This window comes from Zophobas morio, unplaced genomic scaffold, assembly GCF_036711695.1.
Source record: "Zophobas morio isolate AGI-343-1 ecotype UQ-CSIRO unplaced genomic scaffold, CSIRO_AGI_Zmor_V1 ptg000108l, whole genome shotgun sequence".
Taxonomy (NCBI): Eukaryota; Metazoa; Arthropoda; class Insecta; order Coleoptera; family Tenebrionidae; genus Zophobas; species Zophobas morio.
This window is the reverse complement of record NW_026972213.1, coordinates 3,525,079-3,552,629: the sequence shown is the minus strand read 5'-3', so window position 1 is coordinate 3,552,629 and position 27,551 is coordinate 3,525,079. Positions and strand designations below refer to the sequence as shown.

The window sequence follows — 27,551 nt, the reverse complement described above, 5'->3', positions numbered from 1 at the left end:
CTTTTTGACATCGAGAATATAATTCATGTATCACATCACCCCATTTCTTCCAATAGAATTTGTTCATGCCCTTAGTTACATGTCTATCACAGCGATAATAATTTTATTGCCTTATTGTGGTCTGTTGCTATCTAAATTTAAAAACTGTCAAATTGACAAATTTTAAAATTTCATAATTTTTTTTGTCTTTTATGGCTTGCCAACGTTGGGGGCAAGCTCAAAACGACGAAATCAATTCTATTATCAATAAATGTGTTCATTTATTATATTCTCATGTTGAATATAACTCGTGATATGATTAATAATCGAAGATATGGCTCGTGAAACCGAAGCAGCACATTCAACTCGTGCTTCGCACTCGTTGAATCTGCAGCTCGGTTTCACTCGAAATATTATCGATAATAATCATATCACTTGTTATATTATAATTGATAACATGCTTGTAGCTCAAATTAATAAGTGGAAATTTTTTGACAACTTCAAAAAATTATCAGGGCTGTCAAAGTTGACATTCAAATTTCAAAAATGAAATTGCAAGTGTTTTAGACAACATTTACTACAATTTTATTAAAAATTTACATTATTACAACTCGTCACTTCAAATGTGCAGTTATTGTAGACAATTTTGTTAGCTGTCTCTTCACTTTCCAATCTTGCACCCTCAGAAGAAAAATTTCCGCTTGTCACAATAGCATTTTGTGTAGCAGTGCGACCCTGCATATGATCCACAATTTTTTTATGATGTTCCTGGTCCACTTTAAGATAAGGTTTTAGCGAAGTTGTGTTCTTATGACCCGTTATTTTAATGAGCTGATGTTCACTAATTCCGGCTTTGACGAGATGTGAAACAACTGTCGATCTGGTACTGTGGTTGGTTATTTTAACTCTCTTCGTGTCTATACCTATTTCTTCTGCAGCACATCTCGTCCACTTGTTAATTTCGTTACGTCCTATGGGTGTATTTTTGTACCAAGCAGAGGAACTGGATTTTTTCCAATATGGATTCACAGTTAGAAACAGTCTCTCGCAGGTTATATTCGGGGTTCTCTTTGACAACAGTAAAGTTAGAACACGTACGGGACACATATGAAGATCAGCCTTATTTGTTGTTAACCACTTGCTATCTTCCAAACGATGATTACCTCCCTGTGCTGTTTTACTAAAAATCGGATTGTACGTCCTGTTCTTTTTCCATTGTTGTCTGTCTCATATTTAAAATGTTTAATTAAACAATTCGTTGCCTCTCCACCTCGCCATGCCAATTCATAAGAGGCTAAAAAAAAGAATTTTTTTTGCAATCCATCCGGATTTTCTTCTAAATACAAATTCTTGATTTTCATTAATTCTTCTTCTGTTAGTGCTACTGAACTAACTTTTCTTTTATCAGCTTGTGCCTGCAGTTCTCTACGTTTGGAGTCTCGAGCATTTCGGGCTTTTTTGAAACATAAATCATTGAATGGATTAATAGAAATTTGATATTCGTTGAAAAACTTTTCCTGGACAAGTTTTGCAGTCACATTCCACATCGTTTTCACACAGCTTTCTTTGTAGTCTGATCCATCGACTTTCTTCATGTTATATGCATAATCCATTAAGATATTGCTGATTTCTTCAGGTGTAGTACTTGCTTGCAAAATATAATTCCGTTCAGAGCAAAAGTTTTCAAACTGACTCCACACAGAAGAATGTGATTTTCTTGTATTCTGCGGAACACTGCTTACAATACTATCTCCAATATCTGATAAAGATTTATCACTAAATCGCTTATTCATTATCGTATTTCTACCGTTGACAATACGGCGAAAAATCAGGAAAAAAGTAAACAGCATCAGTGCCATGGTAACCGCGGATCAAAACCAACTTTTTAATTTCAATTCAATTACAAAAATATCATCATGCAATTCTCTAACCGAATTTCCCTCTTTCTCGAAAAATTATCAAATAATTTTCCTCGCACTTGGGAAATTATATATTAAAATTTCGTGTCCTTTAAATTTATGAATAGATAGTAGCAACACGTTAACCAGTTTGACATGCCCACCAAAAATTTGATGACGTCATCACAAAATGTTATTAATAAAATTCCACTTTAACCATACACAGTAACAGAATGTTCCCCATTATGGTTTAGTAATAATAATACACCTCTGTTTTATTTAATATACAGAGTGGCTCACTAAGTGCGCGGTCCTCGATACATCAAAGACCAAAAGTGTACGGTACTTTGAGTAGCACATACATTAAAATTGTTTTCGGCTATACAAAGTGTTCGGTTTTTGAGGCGCTACATACAACCATTTTTTTTATGGAACATCATATACATTTTTACATATTCTCGTTGACCTCTGCATAGGCTTTAAAAACCGTAGTCTATTTTTGAAAGTTCGTCTGATGTTGCCACGCTATTCCAATTTATTTAAAATTTTTTAGCAATTTTTAAATATCGACATTTCAGTTTTTTTAATACAACACCCCATATTTCATTACTACATATGTTTTTTATTTTCTTTCTTTCTGTCAAGTATTTTTTATATTTAGAGTTGACCGTTTTTGCAGTTTTTCACTTCTTTAAGAAACACACCAAAATATCGAAAGAAAGAGAACAAAAACAAGAGTTAACTGGTGTCCTAATTGAAAAAAGTGAATTATCGACATTTCAATATTGGATATGTTTCAGATTTTTTTCAGTTCAAATCTCTGTTTATCTCTCGAAAAATATTGTAACACTACCATGTTTTTTTTGTGAACCCTTCTATTGCTAAAAAAATTCAAGACAGTTGGAATAACGTCACAAATAAACTAGGATTACAAAGCCTACGACGAGACTAATCACAGTATGTAAATATATAGGGCTTTCATAAAAAAAATAAGTTGCAGATTACCATCTTAAATTGTAATTACTAATTACACAATACACAATGTCATTTTTAATAAAATTGCTGAATTATAGAATTTTAGCACAATATCATTTCCTGATTTTCACCAAAAAAATCTCTGATATGCTTCGAACTATGAGTTAATGAATCTATTTTCGAGTTTGTGATAAATGTTATTTGTATAAAAAAAATTGTATAAAATCAAATCTTACAAATTATCTAGGAAACTGCAAAACTATTAATTGTTGAACAGAACGACTATACTATAGCAGTCGCACAAATAGCCCCGCTAAACTCTTGAATCGATCTCCAATTTACCCTAATAAAATCGAAAGGGAGAAGTACAAAAAGCACCTGCCATATTCAAAATAATAAATAGTACCACGTGAATTATTACAATTAAACTTAACAAAATACTCAAAATTTCCAATTCCACAATAGTAATTAACGTTATAAGTCCGGTAACTCACATTTTACAGTACGAGTGAGATGTTTCAGTACGAGGCGATAAAGGAGCCGAGCCCTGAATTTCGTAACGGATTTTATTTCATATTGTGACCATATTTTTTTATTCGATAAAATAATTACTATTTTGAAATAAAGTTAAAATCGAGTCACTTTTTCAGACATCGTTAGCAACCGCTGTTTAGCAAATGTTTTAATAATAATATAATATTAATGTTTAAACACATAGTCTTGATAGTAGCCCTTTTTGCCTCAATTTTTCCGTTATTTTGATTTTACCGGACTCGTTCGAACCCAGTAAAACGTCAAATTTGACATAGTATGAAATAAAGCTATATATACCTCCGCCTACGGTTTCAGAGTATACTGTGAAATAGGCTTTAAAACACTTGTTTTCTAACCAACAAAGCCGATAAATTCGTTGTTCATCCGTTGATGACATGCTTTTATTATTGTATATATTGTATTGGTCGATTTTAGTAGAAATTATAAGGTACCTAAGCCAAATACTACCACCTTAACGTTTAAAATTTTTAGCAAATTAAGTTTTAGAACCTGAAAGCTAAAATTTCGTCAATTGGTACGTGTTCTTTCTTTAAATAAAAATGAAATTGAAAAAATATCAACACTGATGATTTTTGAACGTGTTTATAAATGTATGTCTTTTTATTTAGTAATAAACAATTTTTATCTTTTATTGAATAATAAAATAATAATAATAAAGAAATTTTCATATGTCCCCTGTCTTGAATATTTTAATAATGTTTACTTCCCGAGCGTAAACAAAGGAAGTATTGTAAGCGAGTCCGTCGGCCGACTCTCTACTTTTACATTTTCTACACCTTTCATGATCCCTAGAAGACGAAGAAATAGGTATCCCGTTTCCGTCTGTCTGTCCGTCTGTCCGTCTGTCTGCCGTCCCGAATTTTTATTAGAAACATAATCTCCGAAAGTACTGGACCGATTGTTGTGAAATTTTGTATTTATATTAGGAATATCATGTATATGGTAAAACACTAACCAAATAATGTGGTGACGTCACTTCAAAATTGTACATAGTAAATGGGTTTTAAGTAGTATAAAATAACATAGTCCTATACATGTAGTTTATGACTCCGAATTGAGTTTTTGAAACATTACGCAATTTAATTTGGAATCTGTAAAACCGAATGCTTTGAAATCTTGCAGATGATTTACACTTATGATAAGAATGATAAATTTGTATTCAAAATATATTTCCTCATTTCCCCCTAAAAAATTGATGACGTCACCTCAAAATTTTGCCGAATAAATCCTATCTTGAATGTGTAAAGTATGATGAGTCTGTACTTGAGATTTATCATTCCATTCATCTTTTTTAGATTTCGGTCGCTGAAAAAAAAATTGAATGAGTGAATTTATTTTATTGATTGAATCAGGAATAGTTCACTCCAATTTCCCGAAAATTTAGAGATACAACACTGGTATTATTAATATCACATTGCACCAACCCAATTTGATAGACACAAAATTTTGTAAAGTAAAAACTCGTTTGAAACATAGTTGTAGCACGCTTATTGACATTTACTTTAACATTACAGACGTACATATGTTTTGTTGCGCTGACTATGTTCCGTGAATGTGGTAAAAACAAGTTATAATCAACTAATTGTGAATTAGACCATCAAAAATTAAAATAAAATCGAATGTTTTATATAATAAGCGGAAGTCGAAGTAATAAAAAAGTCTAGGCGACCATCGGTATTGTTTGCAATTTCTCTGTTTGACTTTCACGTGTACAATCTCAACAAATGTTATCGCTTGTTGTCTTAAATTACGAATGCTTATACGTAAATGATTTTGAGTCGCCTCTGCTAATACACGCGGCATACGTGAGTAAGCTGTATACGTGCCCTTGCAAAAATGTTGATGACATCATCCCAATTTTTTTTTAAATTGCCCCGCCACAAAAATGTAATGAGAAAAAAAAACATAATAGGCATGCAGTCGTCATGTTTCCGATAGCGAGAAAAGTACTGTCTAAACTCTTTAGACCAATTTTTCTAATTAATTATATGTTTTCGTTAAAATTATTGTTTTAGAATCTGTTTTTTTTTATATTTTATGTTTTTAATAGGAACACAACAGATGGCAATATAAGGCACATGGAAGTTATTAAATTTTATAAATTATGCAGCCCTGGTTTGTATGGTGAGGCTAAAAACACGAATGTATCAAAAAGGGCTATGTTAGGCTACAGTAGCACAATTGTATTATCTTTATGTAGTTTAAAATAATGACTTCGTTTCGTTCATACCATTGATCTAATAAAGGAGTGGATGGAGCCTTGTATACGTTTCCATACGCGAGCGAGTGTAATCAACATAAGAAAGAAATAGCTAGAGCGGTTATAGAGTGGGGAAAGGACGGCTGACCACGTATCACGTGCTGGGTGGCAAGAAACACTTCATTTGAACGGGAATTAATACGTTTTCTTACGAATTTGTTCAAACAATCAATTATAACAAACGTCTGTTAATGAAAACTATATTTTTACAGTTTACATTAAAATTATGTGTAATGTGAAACAACAAAAATCATGTTAAGTGGTGGAGATAGTCTTTTAATAAAATGAAATGTATAGAGAATCTACAATTTATTACGAATTCAGTTAGTACAATAATCTTCTACAAGTTAACTAATCTTGTAGTGTATGTTCATTCGTAATTCTGAAATTTTTAGGATAAAAGTAATTAAACTTGCGATAAAAGTGACAGGGTGCCTAATTAAATTAAACATATTAAACTGTGTGGAATTTTCTTCTAAAATCTATTTTCTAAATCCACGTACAAATAACTAAAACAATAATCAATAGATATAAAATTCCCTCTTTTTGAAGCAATAATCCGTTTTTTTCGTAACTCGGAATGTTTAGGGAATCTAACAGATTTTTTAAATTATTTACGAAATCCTTCGTCTGTGTATGCGATTATTACTTATGAAATGAAACAGGATTGCTTTCTTTGCACGTTCTATTCAATTATACGCATAACACGATTTCACGATGTTTAACAAATAGTCCAATAAAATACAACTAAAGAAGACTGTAGACATTTAAATAAGGTAACTTGAGCCTAAAAAACGTAAATTTGAAAAAATACACCTTTAAACACCATGCGACAGCACGAAAGAAACCTCCAGAAACACAGTGCTCTGCAGTTTCGTGTCAATGTTTTGCCACCCAGAGAGCCCTATTTCTGTCCCACTGTGTTGACAACGCGCGTCTCTCTCTAAGTTACTTCCATATAATATTATTTCTATGGTTCATACATATATTTTAGCAGTAAAGGATTGTTACGTGAGTAATAGTTGCCCGTTATAAAGACAACTTACAGCGATATATGTTCCAGTTACTTAAAATAGGTGATTTTTTAGTCCTGACAATATGAGGAACATGGCAATATATTGTTACGAAATAAACCCATACGCCGCCCAGGTACAACGCCTATAGCTCTTCTTGTACGTACGTGTTTCTTTTAGTATGAAATGTGACTCATTGGCCAGTGACGCGGCGTTTGCTAAAGCAAAGCCTGGAAGCGGATGTCGCGATGGGCCCAGAAAACCCGCGAAGCATCGAGAGGAACGTATAGGTTTAAATAGAGGCCACCGTCGAGAACGATTACTATTCAGCAATTCAGCCAGTCCAGTCAGCAAGTCGAGTGGATGCATTCAAGTTGCACCACGGAGTTATTCTGTACATAGTCGCTGTAATAGTTAGTCGTGTAATTCGAGTTATTAAGTAATACATTGTTGAGTTTTACCTACGCCGATTTTATTCACCGATCAACGTAATAAATAATATGTACGACTTTGGTATCTTAATATTTACGGTTCTTTTTAGGCCAAACGTTTAATTGTTTATTGCGACCTCTAAAATGGATTCAAGTCATACAGACTATACAAATCAATGACTAATTTCATGTGTTCTCGACGTTTCACACCTTGTAGAATACGATGTGTGAAACGTCCAGTTTTTTGTTTCATTTGTAATATATAGATTTTAAAGTAACTGAAACACCTAGGTTTAGCAATTTAAATGAATACTAAATAAAACCTTTGATTTCAAAGAATCTTATTAATAGAAAAATATTAAGGTATGTGGATAAATTAGGTCAACGTCACATTAACAATAAGTTTTTATTAAAAAAGTTGGTTAACAAGTTTCGGTTGTTATCCACCAAACTTATCAAAAGTTTAACATTTTAGCGATTTTAATGTCAAACTTGATAGGTCCTTCACATAAAAAGATACGTAATCTGATTAACACTTTTCGTTCCTTCGGTCTGGTTCAAACAATACATGAGAATACAAGTCCACGACAGGCTGGACAGTATTTTTACAAACTACATAAGCACAGTTTATGATTCACGGTTGTCGGATCGTAAGGGTGTTGTCTGGGCTTCATCTCACCGCATTTAAATATTTAAAGCAACAAAAAGGTTAAGAGTATACAAATTTTTACACCAATCAATGGCGGGGGCGGGGGCTTTTTTTATTATATAACTTACCAAAAAATAGAAACTGCAATTTTTGGAATGATACTTACTTTAACTAGTGAGTAATGTTTAGAAATCATTTGAACAATTTGTTAACCTATTATGATCCAGTGCTTTCCTTTTTTTTCCTAAAGATCTTCGTTATGCTAATAAAATTCAAAAAAAGCTTTAAGAATACTGCAGGATCTAGTTGTTGAAGTTACGCTGATTTTCTATACCAAAAACGATCAGACTTATATCATTCGTACAGATTTATAGGTCAAATATTTGAGCATACTAAAAGTGGAACGTAAGGATCACTTTAAAAATAATGGATTGGTACATAGTTCACGATTTGGTTTCAGCAAAAAATAGGTCAACAATAGTGCTTGTAAACTGCATTGTTGTAATATTTTACAAGGTTTTGAATCAAAAACTTACACCTCAATACTAAGCTTTCATGTAAGTAAAGCATTTAATTGCGTGAATGCTTTTTTGATAAACTTAAACATTATTATGTCAAGGAAAATAGTATTCAGTTTTTAGAGTCCTTTTCAACTAACAGAACTCATTTCGTGTTTTTCAACAAAGATTCGTTCGCTCGCTCTATTACAACAGGGGTTTCTCAAGGTCGGTCCTCAGATCCTTATTATTTCTAATTTAAATTAACGATCTTCCCAACTACATACATATACTAACCGACATTGAAAACCGAACACCAAGAACGAGTTGGAATTTTATAATGATTTTAACACCACATATTTACAGAGGGTCGGTGACCAATCGATGAAAATTTCAAGTTAAAAAATCAAAGAAGAACCAAGTTTTTAGTAATAATAGGTTTGACCACCTCTAAGACGTATGCACTCATTGACTCGTCTTGGCATGGATCTGATAAGATGATCTTTATCCGGCTGAGGTACCGCATCCCATGCGAGCTGTACGTCATGTCGTAAAGCTTCTAGGGTCTGTGGAGGATGCATTAACTTTGTGAGCTTTTTACCCATTAAATTCCATACATGTTAAAAGGGTGAAAGGTCAGGTGAACGGGGTGGCCATGGCAAAATATTGACTCAAATTGATTTAAACTAAAACGTGCAACATGAGGACGGGCGTTAACCTGTTGAAAAAGAGGGTTGGGAGCGTTTGAAGATATGGCAAAAGATGGGGTTCTGCAATCTCGTGGATGAAACGATGAGCGTTCATGTTGTCTCTAACAAAGACTAGAGGTGACCTGCTTCCATACGCCATAGCACCCCATACCATTACCCCCACAGCGCGATGCACATGTCTTTCCATTGCAAATTGCAAATTGTCCCGTTCTCCTCTTCGTCTTCTCATCCTTACCCGACTGTCATGCTTTACCAAACACAACCAGGATTCATCACTGAAGATGATGTTGTTCCGAAAGCTGTCGTTCTCTGCACCAGAGCAGCCGGTCACAGCGGTGTGCAACCGTGAGCGGAAGCACATAATGAGGACGATACAAGAGAAGTCCAAAGGACCGTATTCGCCTGGAAATCGTTCGTACTGTGACTAGTCGTCCTGTCTCAGCCTACCATTATCTCCAATTGATCGGGAAGTTGCAAAACGGTCTCTTAAAACTAAAAGTCGAAGATGGCGGTCTTGACGATGTGTTGTTTGCTGTCGACCACCTGTGCCTCTGGAACTTCATTGTCGATCTTCCTCTGTCCATGCCCACCAACATTCTGAAAATGTGCTTGCGCTCCTCTGCATTATGGCCCCAATTTCCGGGAACGATTTTCCAGCTTCTCGCAAGCCCACAATCCTTCCTCTATCAAACTCGCTAAGTTGACTGAAATTACGACGTCTACGTGCAGGAGGCATCTTGCCAGAATAATACAGAACCACCAACACCAAATTCGATGACAGTGACAATAATAGCCATACAAGAGCTGATGTTTTCTTCCATGGTTTGAACAAAAAAGATTATGGTACAGACAAACTGTCCTACCGATACTACCCAAATTCTCATCATTTCTTGTACTACTGATATCTAACTTATATAGGAAGTTTGGTCAAAAAATTCCAACACGTTCTTGGTGTTCGGTTTTCAATGTCGGTTAGTATATATTACATAGTACCCGTAAATGCGTACTTTTTGCTATTGCGTCGCAGATGACACGTAACGATCTAGTGGCTCTGTTTAAATTTACAAAAATATTAATTACGACAAACCAAATGTTGTGAACATAACAAATCTAGCTGTTAAGAAAACAAGTAATCAGAGAAGCCTGAAGCTGAAGCTACGTTGTCAAATTCCAAGCTTGGCTTATATGTTTCTTATTTTAACATTTTGTGTCTCTGACGCGGTTGCTGCACTCGTGGACTGTCTGAAGCCGGTCCTGAGTGGAAATAGTTAAAGGAACGGAAATTGAAGTAAATTTAACAGTTACCGACACGACCAATTGAACTAAAAACATAGACAAGTTGCATAATTCCTTCCTCAGGCGTTGTATTCGCAGGACGTGTTTGGTACTAATTGGTGGGACGGCCGATTTCTACTACATGCAGGATCGTCGGATAAAAATATTTGAGCATTTTTTTAGTATTTCTAGCAGTTTCAAACAAAAAGGCCTGCAAATTCGTAAAACAAAGCTCATGAAAAAATGCAGATCTTTACCATTACATTTTTTTTTTACACACGAGAACCCTATAATTATAGGTACGTTAGTTGGTTAGTTCGTAGTTAGTTTCTAACTTACCTCCGTTAGAGATATTAGATATGGGGAAGTACTGAACTACGTGAATGCTTGGCAACGAAAGGCCCAGTTTAGTGCAGGTTACGCCCTATCTCGAATAACGAAACTAACAAACGTCGGGTACTAACTCGAGGACGTTTTTCATTCAAGGCGTACTATTTGTTAAAAATAATAAGATAGATAATCATCTTGCTAATCATATCACACATTACTCTGTTATTAGAATAAATAATAAAAAAATTGTTGACTCTTACCTCTGAAAAGTATTGTATTTAATTTTTAACTTAATTATGAAAAAATTGTTTTAGGAAAAAAGCTATAACAAAAAAATAAAAATACAAAAATTCTGGATTTCAATTGTTAATGTTAAAAGTTAATCATAACATATCTATGTATTGTATAAGTAAAATATGTTGGAACACACAATCAAATCTATCAAATCTCAAATCTCTATCTTTCAAACTTACCTTACACGATCCCTCGATGCAGATACCTCGTGTTCCTGAGGGAGCTGGTCTGCCATAAGAAATCATGGGATGTTTACAAGAAGTGCCATCAATCACTGTTTTATTGAGGGTGGCGTAGAAATTAAGGCCTGATGCACGACAATTGAGAGCACATTCGTCAGGAGCTATAAAAAAGTTGCATAAATTACTACACAAAATTTACTATGGTCTTTGAACCTATGTGTACATAGGGTTATTTAGTATCAGGGTGACAAGAAACAAGAAATAACCAACGCCAATTCAAGTTTTGTTAAATTAGTAAAGACGGAATAAATGTTCACTGTCCCTAATGGTATCCATAGTCAACTATAAACGTAAATCATTTTGAAGACTCCAGAAGACAGTGGCATTTATTTAATAATTGAACCTATTTTTTAAGTATTTACTTCATATTGAAAACAGGATAGCATTTGTTACGATTCTGTAAATATTATCAAGAAAGCTACCAATACTTTAACGTTTTCACCGCAACTTTGCTGTGGTCAGCCGTCTCACACAGCCAAATAGCAATTAGGAGATTAACCGAAACCAAACTTCTTAAATTACCTGTCTATCACAATTGAAAACAAAATAACCGCCAACGCTATCATGAAACCAAACTCCCACTTGGTTTACGCTAATTCAATTTAGCGGTTGAAGCTCTGCGATCGCAAGAATAGACCGAGGAGCTGAAAGTTAGCTCGTGCTCATCTGTCGCCTCCTCTAACGACTAATTAGATACACCGCAATTTCTAGCGCATAATTGGTTGCATACATTCTGACACTAAAAAGCAGTTCTTCCAACCTCGCGTCTTGACATACAAAGTTACTTTTAAACCTATTATATTAATTATTATTAATAATTATTTATAAGAATAATTTATTTGTTATTGCAGTTTGATACACTACATAAAAATAACGTATTTACAAAGAAAGGCGCTGAAAACATTCATTTTAATTTAGTAACATGATTTTAAAAATGGTTTACGATCAGTGCACTTCTAGAGCCAATAAATGTGTATTGAAAAAAAGGAATTAATTTACAAATACTAATTCCAGCTTGATATTATTTCAAATTTTTTTGATCAAATGGTATTACTAATAATTGTAATTTAATTATGATTGGCAACAACTCATAAACAAAGACCTGTGCTTTCATACAGGAACACTTTTGTCCAAAAATAAACTGAAAGTAAACCATCTTTTTCAAAATATGCGACTTTGTTATTTACTTTCAAATAATATGTTTCACACGGAAACTCAACTGTAGTTCTTCTGCAAGGATATTTAGTCTGCGAAACTCGTCAAACAATACCAACCTTCATCAATAACATTTTGGTACATCAGTCTGTATTTTCTCTGTAGTTGTCTTCTTCCATTTAGTGACTTTGTTTTCCTGATTTTTTTTTAAATGGTCACACAATTAATTATTAATTACTTATTGGACTTCAATTCACTCTCGTACTTACACGATTATATTTTTCCATATTTTCCTTTTTCTTAATTTTTCGTGTCGCCTACGAAATTTGATCAACTTTTATTTAAAAATTATTATAATAAGATGCTCCTGCACTTGTTTATGAATTCGTTTTAAGTTTATACCCTAGATGTATAGATTTTTGGGAAAAAAATTAAAACTATAACATTTTACAATAAAAAAGGAAACAAAAGAAAAAGGAGACGAAAAAATACTTATAGGAGGGGATTTTAATGCAAGACTGGGCGATAAGGGGACAAGAATAATAGATAACGAAAGGAGAGAGAAAAGGGGATCAAAAGGGAAAGCAAATAACAGGGAAGGGAAAAAATTGTGTAAGATAATAATAGAAGAAATGGGATGGGAAATTTTGAATGGAAACAAGGAAGGAGATGAAGAAGGAGAATGGACGTACGTAGGGGCTAGAGAAGAATCAATTATAGACTTTGGGATTATCAACGAAGAGGCGTGGGAAGAAATAGAAAGTTTCAAAGTGGGGGAAAGGGTAGAATCAGACCACATGCTACTTGAAATAAAAATCAAAGCAAAAGAGCAAGAGTACGAAAAACAAGAGAGAAGAAATGAATGAAAAGAAATAGAAAAAAGAATACGGGATGAAAAGGGAATTCAAAGATACAGAAATACACTAGAAAATAATAAATTCGAAGTAAAAGAAGATATAGAAGCTATGATAGCAGAATTGATCAACGTAATTATAGAAGCTACGTAAAAAAGAAAGATATACATATGGCAAGGGAGGAATAATGGACAGAAAGGAGAATGTAGTGAGTTGAAGAGAAAAGCAAGGGAAAATTAAAAAAATGAAGAAAAACAGGGGAAAGAAAGAAGAGTACTTAAAAGCAAGAGAAAATTATAGGAGAAAATGTGCTGAAACAAAAAGAGAAAAACGAGAAGAAGAAGAGAATACAATAAAGTCCCTGACAACAGAAGAAGAAGTATGGAGATATATAAACAAGGAACGGAGAAGGAAGACTGAAGTCAGTAGGGAAATCAAAATACATTAATGGAAAAGACACTTTATGGAATTATTGAGAAGTTGTGAGGAAAAAAGCTGCAAAATAAATAAAGGAATCACAACGACGGAAAAAATGTGGAGAGGTTCGGAAAAACAGAAGATGAAATGGGAGGACAGAGTGAAAGACTGAAAAGAGGAAAGGCACCAGGAGGGGATGGAATCCAGAACGAAGCGTGGATGTTCGGGACAGAAGGAGTGAAAGAAAGGATATGGGAAGTGGTAGATGAAGTTTGGAAGGGAAATGGGTTTCCTCGGCAGTGCAATGGAGAGAAGGTATAATAATCCCATTATTTAAAAATTGGTCTAAAGAGTTTCGACAGTACTTCCCTCGCTGTCGGAAACGTGACGACTGCATGCCTATTATGTTTTTTTTTTCGCAGTGGATTTCAAAGAATTCGGTTTTTTTGTTTCTGAGTAAATCAGTAAAATAAATTTACGCATTCATTAATTTTTTTGAGTCACCCTGTATATGCAAATCCAAAAAATATGAATGGAGTGATAGATCACAAGTACAGACTCATCATATTTTGTACATTTTAGATATGATTTATTCGGCAAACTTTCGAGCTGACGTCATCAATTTTTTGGAGGGGATAAGCAAATGTATTTTGACTAAACATTTATTATGCTCTTTATAACCTTAAAACATCTGCAAGATTTCAAAGCATTCGGTTTTGCAGTTCATGATTAAATCGAAAAAATAAATTTACGCATTCATTAATTTTTTTGAGTCACCCTGTATATGCAAATCCAAAAAATATGAATGGAGTGATAAATTACAAGTACAGACTCATCATATTTTGTACAGTTTAGATAAGATTTATTCGGCAAACTTTCGAGCTGACGTCATCAAGTTTTTGGAGGGGATAAGCAAATATATTTTGACTAAACATTTATTATGCTCTTTATGACCTTAAAACATCTGCAAGATTTCAGAGCATTCGGTTTTGTAGTTCCTGATTAAATCAATAAAATATATTTACGCATTCATTAATTTTTTTGAGTCACCCTGTATATGCAAATCCAAAAAATATGAATGGAGTGATAGATCACAAGTACAGACTCATCATATTTTGTACATTTTAGATATGATTTATTCCACAAACTTTTGAGCTGACGTCATCAAGTTTTTGGAGGGGGTAAGCAAATATTTTTTGACTAAAGATTTATGATGCTCTTTATAGCCTTAAAACATCTGCAACATTTCAAAGCATTCTGGTTAGCAGATTAAAAATTAAATTTCAAAATGTTGTTTTATAATTTTGATTTTTTTTCCAAAAATCTGGACGTTTCGGGTGAAAAGTCGATTCGGAGTTGTAAACTACATGTGTAGGACTATGTTATTTTATACAATTGAAAACCCATTTACTATGTACAATTTTGAAGTGACGTCATCGCATTAGTGGTGGGGATGATTAGACAAATTTTGGTTAGCGTTTTACCATCTACATGATATTCTTAATATAAGTACAAAATTTCACAACAATCGGTCGAGTACTTTCGGAGATTATCTGTCTAATAAAAATCCGGGACAACAGACGGACAGACGGACGGACAGACGGACAGACGGACGGACAGACGGACAGACGGACAGACGGACGGACAGACGGACAGACGGACAGACGGACGGACAGACGGACAGACGGACAGACGGACAGACAGACGGAAATGGGAGACCTATTTCTTCGTCTTCTAGGGGTCATGAAAGATCGAGAAAACGTAAAAGTAGAGAGTCGGCCGACGGACTCGATTACAATACTTCCTTTGCTTACGCTCGGGAAGTAAAAAGGGGCAAAAGAGTGATGTGAAGAACTACCGAGGGATCACCTTGTTCAATACGGCGTATATGATATGCGCAATGATACTAGATGAGAGATTACGAAAGGAGATGGAAGCAAAGGGTATGTTACCAGACGGTCAGGCAGGGTTTAGGAAAGGAATAGGTACTATGGACAATGTGTACATCCTGCAGCATTTAGTGGGAAAAGAAATAAGGAAAGAGGGTAGACGAATGTACGCATTGTTCATAGATTTCAAAGCAGCGTTTGATAGCGTGAATAAAGAGAAAATGTGGGAGTATTTGAAGAGAAAGGGAGTAGATGCGTACCTGGTAACGGAAATGGAAGAAATATATGAAGAAACAGTAAGTAAAGTGAGAGTGAATGGAATGGAAGCGATGCCCACTCAGCCCCGCATTGTTTGCAGCTTATCTATTAGATATAGATGAAATGTTCAGAAAAGCACAGACAGGAGGGGTGGTAGTAAAAAAAGGAATTGGGAGTGAATGTGGAAAAAACAAAAATGGTGGTGTTTGGGAAGAAAGCAAGAAAGGAGAAAGAAGAGCGGGCATGGGGAGGGGAGAACATTGAACAGGTGAAAGAACTCCAGTACTTAGGATATACATTAAAGAGTAATAACTCAGATAGAGCGCATATTCAAGAAATGGTCCGCAATGCGAACGAAGTGATATGAATATATAGTATGGGGAATAGGAGAGAGAACATTTGGACATGATAATAAGAGAAGAATGATGATGTTTCATAGTTTCATCAAAAGTGTTTTTTATGTACGGTGCTGAGATTTGAAGAAATAGAGTGAGTACAAGAAAAATACTTAAAATGGACGTTGGGATTGAAAAAGTATACGCCGGGGTATATGGTGAGAGAAGAAACAAAAAGGGAGAAAATGAGAGTGGAAGCGTGTGGAAGGGCGGTTGGATTTGAAGAGAAGTTTAGTGAGAGAGGTGATTTTAAAATATTGCAAGAATGTTGGAAAGAAATAAGAAAGGAAGGGGGAAAACATATTTGGAACGAAGGAGACTATTCTGAAGGAAAGGGTTATGCATGTGAAGAAATAGGGAGCATGAGAGAAATGGGAAGGAGTATGAAAGAAGAACTGAGTGTGAGAGATAAGGATATAGATAAAGAAGAACGCAGATCGGGAATATCGGAGTCTAGATATAATGCAGAGTATAGAAAAATAGTAAAGGATGAAGTACCATAATGCGAAGAGAGAGAGAGTATAAGGGAGAAAAGAATGATGGCGAGATTTAGGTGTGGAATTGAAGAGAAAGAGAATAATTTTTTGATGAATGAAACTGACAGAAGGTGTAGGATATGTTGGAGAGAGGGATAAACAATAGAGCATATGCTGAAAGGATGTGAAGTATTGAAAGAATCGGAGGAAAGTAGCGAAGAAATGCTAAGTGAGGGTGGAAAAGGACTGGACTGGATGAAAGAAGTACGGAAGATAAGGGGTCGGCAAGCGGAAAGAATAGAACAATTATTATTACATAAAATTCGAATATTTATTTATTTATTTTATATTATTATTTTATTTATTTTCATTGATTAATTTGTATTATGTAGTGTATTATGTGTACTGGGAATCTTATTAAGCCTGTAAGGCAAATAATAAATGAATACTACTATAACATTTTACAGAACCGATAGCTTTGAAATTTTTAAGGTTACTATATTATGGTAAATCGTTAATCAAAACTTGTCGTTTATCCTATCATAAAAAGTGAATGAAGTTATCTCAAAATTTTGCCGAAAAAAATCATATCTAAAATATACAAGATATGTTGAACTTCTACTTGTGCTTTATATTAATTTTGCCAATGTAATGTAAATGTAATCAATAAAACAATTTCGGAAGCAAACAAAATAAATATCGCTGTACCCCAAGGGTCAACTTTGGGCCCTTTACTGTTCATAGCTTTTGTAAATGACATTATGTAGATGATGCAAACTTTATAATAACTAATCAGCTGGTGACTAATGGTAACAACGCATGTAAAGAAATACTGAACTGCTTAACGGCGAATGGGCCGAAGCTAAACACCTCGAAGACCTGTATGGTTCAGTTTATATCTCAAAATATTAACTATGAATCTCCCTTATGTATAAAATTAAATGGAAAAACAATAATTCAAAAAAATTGAGTCAAATTTTTGGGATTATTAATTGACAAGAAACTGCTATGACACTCACACATAATTCAACTCGGTAAAAAACTTTCATCAGCTACATTTTGAGGACACTGAAACATATAGTATCTTTTGATATTTTGAGGCTCGTGTAGTTTGGATTATTTCAAGCAGTCATGATGTCTGGACTTGTATCGAAATTTGGCATATTGCTTTTATTTTTTTATCAGTACTATTATTATCTTATTACTAAAAGTCGCTGAGAAATACACTTCAGACATATGCTTCTTACTTAATACTTATTTTAACTTGTTGTTGCAAAATTTAATTTTACAATTGTTTATATTTGTTGTATTTCAGAGGCGAGGGATGTTTCGTCTCAATAACCTTCACCAAGTTTTTGTTATATGCAAATATAACTTAAATAGCTCTCGTAACCTCACATTAAATTAAAAAAAAATAAGAAAAACAAATTGATCTAAAATTAGTTAAACTGGGAAATATTGCCATAGGGTCTTTCCGAAAAAGGCTACTTTCATGTTTTCTCAAGGTTTCATGACACCAAGAGTACAAAAAATTAAATTATATATATGTACGTATGTTATGAATATCGTGTAAATCATCCTTCTTTTTTTAGTAAATGTTATTTAAATTTTATATGGTCTTGATTTATTTGATTTTTAAACCCTAGAGGTCCAAGAAAAACGAAATTCGCAAAATGAAGTGTTATAATGAAATGGACGTTAATCAATATAATAATCAAATGCTATAATTTTTCGAAATTGGTGGACATATTGTACTGTACTTTAAGATCTAGGAAAGCCCTGTCTAAATAAAATTAGGCTATTTTTTTTTTCATTATAATTCAAGAGTCCACATATTTGACGCAATAATGAAGATCAAATAATAGCAGTTACCTAGTAACAGCTTAATGTTCTCATAAAGAATATATTATTATGAATTTAACTGTTTTAATCTAACGATTAAAAATGTGTAGGTACATTTTGGTCAGAAGGTAATCACCGTACCACTACACCAATTTTGACTGCTTTAAGAGTAGCTAAAGTGTAACTAATTTGAGAGTTGAGACACACAAAAAGATCATGAATCATAGTCTGAATCTTTCTTCTGGAAAAACAAATTTCTAGTATTTCTTACTTTCCTCACAAATCATATCACAGCACACATTTGGCATTTCATGTGATCACTGATTACAATGTACCATTACGATTAATAATTATGTTACTCTGATTTCATAGATTCTACAAATTAACAATACTCTTTGGTTTCAACCCAAAACATAACTATGTATCTTATTTCATTTGAAGTGCAAGTAGAACTATTATTTTGAGGAAACACTGACAAGTTGACATTTGTCGGGATTGTTAGCCAAACGTAGAGAACGATTTGAAAAACGTTAGATGAAAACTTTCAACACTTGCAAATTATTGTTGATCTCTTTAAAGGAATAATTTTGGATGCACTACTTGAGAAAAACCACTCATTCTAAAACAAGCACATATTTTCATAACAAAATTATTCTTCTGCCCGAAGATGGTACTTTGTACCGAAATACTCGTGTAGCAGTGTCCTACAAATACCAACACAGTTAACATAGACTTTATATTCACTGATTTCTCTGAAAAACCTGATACGCTCCAGAGATTTTACCAATTTTTTTTAACGCGTCTATGGTAAAGAATAAAAATCTTATAACGTCATCTGCAACCCAAAAATTTTTCCAGGACACAGTACAACCTAATCGGAAATGATGTATTAGATTAGAAACGTCTCCTTAAAGTCCTCATTATATAGTATGCTGTTTTTTAGTGCTTAAGCCTTTCATCACTATGCAAATGCTGCCTGTATGTGGTCTCAGCAAAATGTAATGTGTCAAAATTCGCAATCGCCAAATTAGGAGTCAATAACTCCAAAGTCAAAGACCTAAATAAGCGGTTCCAAAAGCAACTCGGATACCATTTCATGGAGTGGGTAGGAACAATCACTTCGAATAGCCTTGGCTAATCATTAATCTTTCGCTGAAAAACTGCTTAGCCCATTTTAGTAGTAAAAGGGTTTGCGCTCTTGAAGGCAAGTGAAAGTCGTGTGAAAAATGCTCTCTTCTTTAACCTTACCATTAAGAAAGGGTTCCCAAACGTACGTCCTCCCTTTGAAAATCCTGTTGTTGAATGCCGCACATTGTTCGTAGCGAAAGTCAGCGCCTGATGGACAGCTCTGCAACAGGATTTGTCTTGAAAACAATGCTTGGGTGGGCAATGAAATTAGTCGGTAGCAACTAGTGTCAAGTTTATAAATGATTTAAAGACATGCTTGACCCGACCCTCTGGCGAAATCACGACACGCACATGCTGGAATTTTTTGGTAAAGAAATGATTAAAGCCATTGTCTCATCCGGAGCTGCTGAACATTCCGGATTAATAAGCGAAAGAATTTATTTACCTGCGTATTGCAGAGGTGAATCCGCTTATACAAACCCACGCAACCATTAGCCTGTCGCCTCCGTCTTTGTCTGCGGACAAATCTGTAAAATCGGTGATATTAATTAAAAGAAAATTAAGTCGCGCCAAAAATAGACATGTGTGTCATGTAAATTCCTGCGTAAACGCATTAATAAAATCAATCAAATAACTAATAAAATTTTGAACTACTGACACGGTTTCAACTGTTTAAGTTTTGCCTCGGTATAAACAACGCACAAATACGAAATTGTTTTATTTTCGATCGTATTTGTTTAACTATCTGAAGCTGCAATAAATGCGGGGCCACAGCAATTTTAATGTCGGCTGACCAAAAATAGTTCCATTATTCTCGGATTCAATTGGTGTAAAATTTCGAATTAATGCGATCTGCCATTTGCATGGGTGAGAGTGTTAAATAAATAAACGGCTTAATTTAGACGTCGAAAATATTTCACAAGATTTTGCCATTCCACATTTCCGATGTAATTTTTAAATTACAGTAATGGATGGGCAGTTAGATAAATAATTACAGTGACACGCATGACGATATTCGGTTATTGTATTTATCTTAAATATTGATTAGACGCGAATTTCTAATGAGAATTGTTTGGGACAAATCCTATATTTTGTTTTTTTACTACATACCATATCTTTACTAGTTTGGTGTAAAATGGTCAAGCAAATCCGTCAAAGAGCTCTCAACGATGAATGTATGAACCTAACAAATTATTCCAGATTAATAATTATTGGTTCGTGACCGTGAATAAACCGAGCGGTTAAATCTGCAACGATTATTACCAAATGATTTTGCTTCGAATAGCTGGAATGAGTTTGCAGTTGGTAAAGTAAAAGAGTGTTTAATCCAGCAACTTGCGAAGAGTCTAATACAGTTATTAATAAATGTTGATTGAAAGAGTGACTGGAATATGTTGCATGTAATCTGGTCCTTAAGTACCTAGTTTTTCCTTAAAAAGTGAAATTTTGCAATTTCATCAAATTTGTTGTTTTAAATTAGTGTTCTATACAGTAACTTATTTGGTGTAACAATTCAGAAACAACTTAAATCTACATGTATGCAAAAAGTTTACAACATAAGGCTTATTCATCATTGCAGTACTGTCAGGCATTAAAATATATGGCAATCCCAAAGGAATAAAAGTAATATTATCATGCGGATATTATGTAGCAGAAAATAAAACATTAGCAGAGATAAATAATCAAACAAGTATGATAAGTCGTTAACTCATACGTAACGCACAATATTTCAAAATTTATATAAAAGTCATTATAAATCGGTGACTTAACTCGTTATTTAACTGAAACGAGTGAGATATATGAAATTTATCCCAGTTAAATAAATATTAAATTATTATCCACGGAAGTGGGATAAAGTGCACCTATGACTACTTTTCCTCTGATTGATTATAATAAGGTTTATTCTCCAACGGGACAAGCCCAATTACAGAAAAATTATAATAACAAAATTAAGTATAAAGGTACAAGAAAATTTCATTGAGATAATAACCAACAGCAATCAATTTTATTATTTAATAATCCCCGAAGAAAATTAATATTAAATGATATCCTACGTGTAGACAAAGAACTAAAATTAAATCTAGAAAGTAAAACTGAGCTGTCTATACCCCTAAAGGATAAACACCATCTTCTAAAAATGTTGATTGATAAGGATTTGTATAAGTATAAGTTGGATGATCTCTAGATTATAAATAGAAGTCTTATTAATTTGTTTAGCTAGTGTTTTAAAAAAGCCAGGAAATCGTAATAACACTTTAAACGTATTTTAGAGTGTTATTATAATACTCGTGAGATAACACAGGTCAACCAACGCCTCGTTATCAGCACACTTTACGTTCGTATGATAATAATGCTTGTATCCCACTTTTGGCTTCTGTTGTTTTGACAGTTTCACTCGATCTGTTACACATGTTCAAATTTACACATGAAGATACTCTTAACTGTCAATCTAGAAAGCATCAGCAAAATAACTCAGCCTTATAGGTATTGAGTTTACTAAGACATAACCGACATGCTTTTTACTTCCCGAGCTTAAGCTAAGGATCGAATTCATCGAGCAACTAGCTACTTTTACATTTTCTCGATGGGTCATGACCCCTAGAGCACGTAGGTCTCCGGTTTCCGTCCGTCTGTCTGTCTCTCTGTCCGTCCACCTTCTGTGTCAATTTTTGTTAAGACAGATAATCTCCGAAACTACTTGACCGATTGTTTTGTAAAATTTTATATGTCTATGATTTATGAATATGATATAGACGTTAAAACGCTAACCAATCTTTGTCTAATCATCCCCACCAACAATGTGATGATGTCATAGAGATGACATTTTTTCAATTTAGAGAAATTGAACATGGGCAGTCAAAATACAGTGTGTTTCATGAGTAATGCCGAGCCTTACAAACTTTAAATGCAACCAGCAAAACATAATTATTTCACTGTTAATAAGATATTTTTTGTTTGAATTCGAACATAAAACTACGATGCTTTTGCTTTCAAAATATATTTGTCACCTCGTTTGTCACCATTTGTCACATTGTTTGCCATCATGTATTCGAACGACGAGAAATGTGCCATGATTTTAATATATGGGGAATGCAGGAAAAACGCTCGTGCAGCTGCCCGATTGTATGCTATGCGATTTCCCGACCGAAGAGCGCCAGATGACAAGATCTTCAAAAGACTCGAGGCCGCTTTAAGAAAGGACTGGCCCCCTCTTAAACGAAATCGACTCAGAACAACAACAACACCAGACAACGAAATTAGGGTACTAGAAATGATATTATCGATGCAAATCCACAAACATGTCAACCAAAGACAAATTTCACGAGAAACTGAAATTAGTTTGTCTTCGGTTAATAGGATCTTAAAAGGAAATAAATTGCACCCGTTTCGTATCACTTTTTTATGCAATTTTTTTTCGGACCAACAAAATTTGAATCCAAATTTTTATAACAATGTTTTATTTATTTTCGGACGAAGCGAAATTTTCGAATAATGGGGGAGTTATTAAAAACCACTTGCACTATTATTCCCCAGATAATCCGCCATGGATACGACAGGGTCATTTTCAAACAGTCTACTCAACAAATATTTGGTGTGGAATATTGAACAACCAAATTATAGGGCCCCATTTCTTTAGAGGCAATTTAAAGGGTAATATGTACCTTAATTTTCTTCAAAATGATTTGCCACTGCTTCTAGAAGACATAGATTTAGAAACAAGGCAAAATTTATGGTACCAGCAGGATGAAGCTCCGCCACATTTTCGGCTAACCGTGCGGGAATATTTAAATGAAAGATTTGAAGATCGTTGGATAGGAAGAGGTTCAGTAAATCCGTGGCCCCCAAGAAGCCCACATTTTATACCACTTGATTTCTGGGGCACTCTGAAGGAACGGGTTTATCAAACCCCATGTGGAACATTTGGAACAAAGAATTTCTGAAGAATGCCATCTTATTACACCCGAAATTTTAGTAAGAGTGAAAAGGTCGTTTTGGGCAAGACTGCAAGCCTGCCAACAGAATGAAAGACGGCATTTTCAGCATTTGTTGCATTAATATTATTTAATTATTTGTTTGGTTTTTGAATAATAAACTCTCTTTGATTGAACTTAGAACAATAACCTAAAAACGTTTTGAATTGACATTTTTGATAAAACTTATAGAAAGCTAAGGCTGACTATGTTTTATACGTAATTTGTTTTTTTGTCAACATCAATGATACCTCTGAGAATGTATTGTGTTGCATTTCCAATCCTGTAAGGCTGGGCACTACTCATGAAACACCCTGTATAGTTGTTTGTTTATTCCTCCCAAAAAATTGATGTCAAATAAACCCCATATAAAATGCGAAAATATTATGAGTCTATATATTCCTGATTTATTCATATTTTTTAGAACTACTTATACAGAGTAACTAAAAAAAATAATGAATGAGTGAATTTATTTTATTTATTAGATCAGAAACTGCAAAACCGAATGTTTTGAAATCTTGTAGACATTTGAAAGTTATCGTAAGCACTGTAAATTTGTAATCAAAATATATCTGTTAACTCACTCCAAGAAATTGCTGAAGTCATCTCAAAATTTTGACGAATAATCTTATCTAAAATGTGCAAGATATGATGAGTCCCTACTTGTGATTTATCATTGTATAAAAATTTTTTAGAACCGCTTATACAGCATGACTTGAGAAGTTAAAAAATGAGTCAATTTATTTTACTGATTAAATCAGGATTGGTTCACTCCATTTTCCGGAAAATTGAGAAATACAATATTGTTATTATTAGTATTAAACTGCACCTAGTCAAACTGATTCAGACGTCCTTTCAAAAATGTGGATGACGTCATCACAAAAACTCATTCGAAGCATACCTTGGCATGCTCCTTTACATTTACCTTAACATTACTTACATATCTTTATTTTAACTTAAGGATTTTCATAAAAAAAATAAAAAATCAAATTTTGTAATTTTTCGAAAAAGCTGGATTTGTTTTATTGTACTTTGGGGGAAGGGGAAGTTCAGTCGAAACAAGCTTTGACCAATTTTTTTTATGTATTTGGTTTTAGTTACTCATTTATTTGTTTTTTTTTGTTTTATTTTAATCAAGTACTACGAAAGTTCACATACAGAAAAACATCAAAAAAATAAAGTATTTTTATTAATTTTCGAACAATATTTTAGTGTTTAGCTCTTGCTATTAGTGTGGAATTTGGCGCTTCACGCAAAATGTTTCGCCTTTCTCTGGAAGCAGTCTCTGTTTCTGCTTCTCCGTGGTAATTCTTCATATAATTTTCAACATTCTTGAAAAAATATTGATAACACGAAGGCTGCAATAATCTTTCTTGCAATTTCTCTGTTGTTCCAAAAGCCTTAATTTTACCTATTTCTTCACCACTCAAGCTTTTACCGGCACCTATTATTAACATTTTTTACTAAAAGTGACAGCTGTCTACTAGATTTCAAATTTAAAAGTTACAAAGCGTTTTCATGTGCAAAGTTTATTATTTTTTGATAATATAGAAAATTCTATTTTTTTTTCTCATGTATGAAAAGTCGTTCATTTCACATCGACTTCGGTGCAAAAAGTAACATTCTATAGCACTAGTGTGAAAAGGAAAGAGTCATTGGGTTTATCACCGGAGATAAAATTGTTACTATATATTTGACAGATGAAAAATGTTGTTGGTAAAAAAACAATAAACGTCATCCTGACCTACACTGTTTTCACAGATGGTTTAATTATTATTATCAAATCAAATGCAGTTTAAATCTAATTTTTGTGGTTTAAAATATTCGTAGGAAAAAACCTTGTATGATATACGCTTGTGAAAAATGTGTACGATTTGCAGAAGTCCCTTCGGTTGTTCCGACAACTTGCATACGTGTGCTTTAACACACATTTTTCAAACCTTTATCATAAATAGTGAGGGAAATTAGGTTAGAGTAATTGATTACGTAATAGATAAAACAAATAAATGACATTAAAATATTTTTGATTTTTAATTTAAACGTTTTTCGAATAGTTGACATAAGAGCTTACAAAATAACGCATATGTTAAGATCACAAGATATACATACCAGACTTCATGCATCAAATGCAACTACACTTTCACTTTATGTTTTAATTAAGTAAAATTAGCATGCAGTCTAATTTATAAACCTCTAAAGTCTTCTGGATAGTCTTCCAGGTCAATATGTATTAGAAACAGTAGGAATCGTTGATACAATTTTGGTGGATGCGCTGGGTTTCTTCGACGGGCGTATCAGTTTTGAGTGAAAAAGTTCGTTTGTGTTCGATTCGCTTTCTTCGAAAATGTATCTGAAATTTGAGATGATGCAAATTATGTTCATCCAATCAAGATTTTGTTGCACTGAGAACTTTACTAAAAGCAGGATTTTGTAATCACCAAAGTTAAATTCATTTGCATAGTTTCCATATAATAGGTTCGGGTCACGTCACAAATAATATCTTTCTCAAGTTTACAAAAAATAGATTGGTGTTATACAAGATGTGCTGTCGTGACTATACATTTTTTTTTTAATAAATGTTGTGCTATGTATTTGTTTTTATGATAATAAGTAGGATGTCTGCTGTATACTTCTTTTTTTTTTGTTTAACAACCTCTATTTTCTTTATATTTCGTAGATGACAGTTACTAATTGTAAGAGCGTAATTTTCAGAAATACATATGAAAATACAGCTTTCCTAATTTTGTTATTTTCTCGGATTGCTTCTGAAATCAGAACGTATCTGTTCGCTCGCGTTATTTACGAGTATGTTTAAGTCATTATTCTTTGTAATTATATTTTTGTTAAACTATTTCATTTATATACATGTTACAAAATTTCAAAACATTATTTGAAGAACTGATTTAATTTATTTATATCTCAGGAACAACATGTCTAATTTCCTTAAAATTCAGGAACGAAGTAAATAACGTAGAGAATTTTTGCCTTCACACGTAGTTGTAGTTACGAAATATAGTATAATTGTACACTTGCCATATATATCTTTATATTTTTTCCACACACTTCCTCACACACGCCCCAGTGTAAACAGTTAAACAATTAGCGGATAATTCTATATTACACTGTATGATAAAATATGAAAGAGCCAGGTTCATGACGGAGTACGACCAATAATAAATTAGATTTATCTAATTTAGTCGTCGCTTAGAACACGTCCGCTGTGGTAATTATGTGTAAACGCGATATAATAACAGATCAGATGTGATTTATCGTCCATCTTATGGGTATAATCACGGCACAATCTCGCGACCACTTTTAAAGAGGTCTCGCCTCTGGTTACAAAAAGGCCATGTTTATTGGTGGGAACCTCGGGCAGATCTTCGACTTCGGTAAATAATTAATTTTTTCCGCGATAATGACAGGCTTGTAACGAGATCCAAGACTGATACTGCACTTAACCTGTTGCCTTCAAATTTGTTAAAAACCTAGCTAGCCGTGTATGACGGCGTGATGGGCGATAAGTAAACTTCGATATGTATCGAAGGAAAATGCAAAATAAAAATGTGCTAGCTCTACCGAGGTTGATTGATAAATTTATACGCAAAGGACAATTCAAGCTATTAAACTAAAAGTTTTATTTGTAAACATAATGTAATTTAAGGTCAACTCAATACAAAAATAACTACATTTGTTTTTTTCTTTTTTCTTTTTAAGGGTACAAACATATTTTGTACTCTTCTTCACAGAAAATCAATGTTTTTGACTACCGTGTACCACCTTAAAAGGGCCAATTTTTCATAGCTCATCACAGTTTTTTTTTTTCATTTAACTTAAGTACCATCAGATAAATTTATACGCATGTATATCTGTCAGAGTTTTCATTTCCACATTGATAAATTTCACTTATTTAGTAGATAAAGGTTTTTAAATTAGATAATCGGTTAGCATAAGCACCAGTAACAATCAATGTAAGAGCTACTCTGTAACAAGACTGGGAAAAATCTATATACAGTGCGGCTTTTAAATCTACAACCCCCCCCCCCCCCTCCCCATAACTT

The 27,551-nt window shown here is 33.6% G+C and overlaps 1 protein-coding gene across 1 annotated transcript in view; it reads right to left on the bottom strand.

The window, feature by feature from the left end:
* LOC135144828 (thrombospondin type-1 domain-containing protein 4-like) overlaps positions 1-27,551 on the bottom strand; it is a 387,796-nt gene that overhangs the window by 170,557 nt on the left and 189,688 nt on the right. Inside the window, exons 4-6 of the mRNA XM_064076929.1 lie at positions 19,968-20,049; positions 19,643-19,742; positions 11,046-11,209 (exon numbers count right to left, since the gene is read on the bottom strand). Of these exons, the coding sequence (XP_063932999.1) occupies positions 11,046-11,209; positions 19,643-19,742; positions 19,968-20,049 (346 nt within the window). The remainder of the gene's footprint in view (positions 1-11,045; positions 11,210-19,642; positions 19,743-19,967; positions 20,050-27,551) is intronic.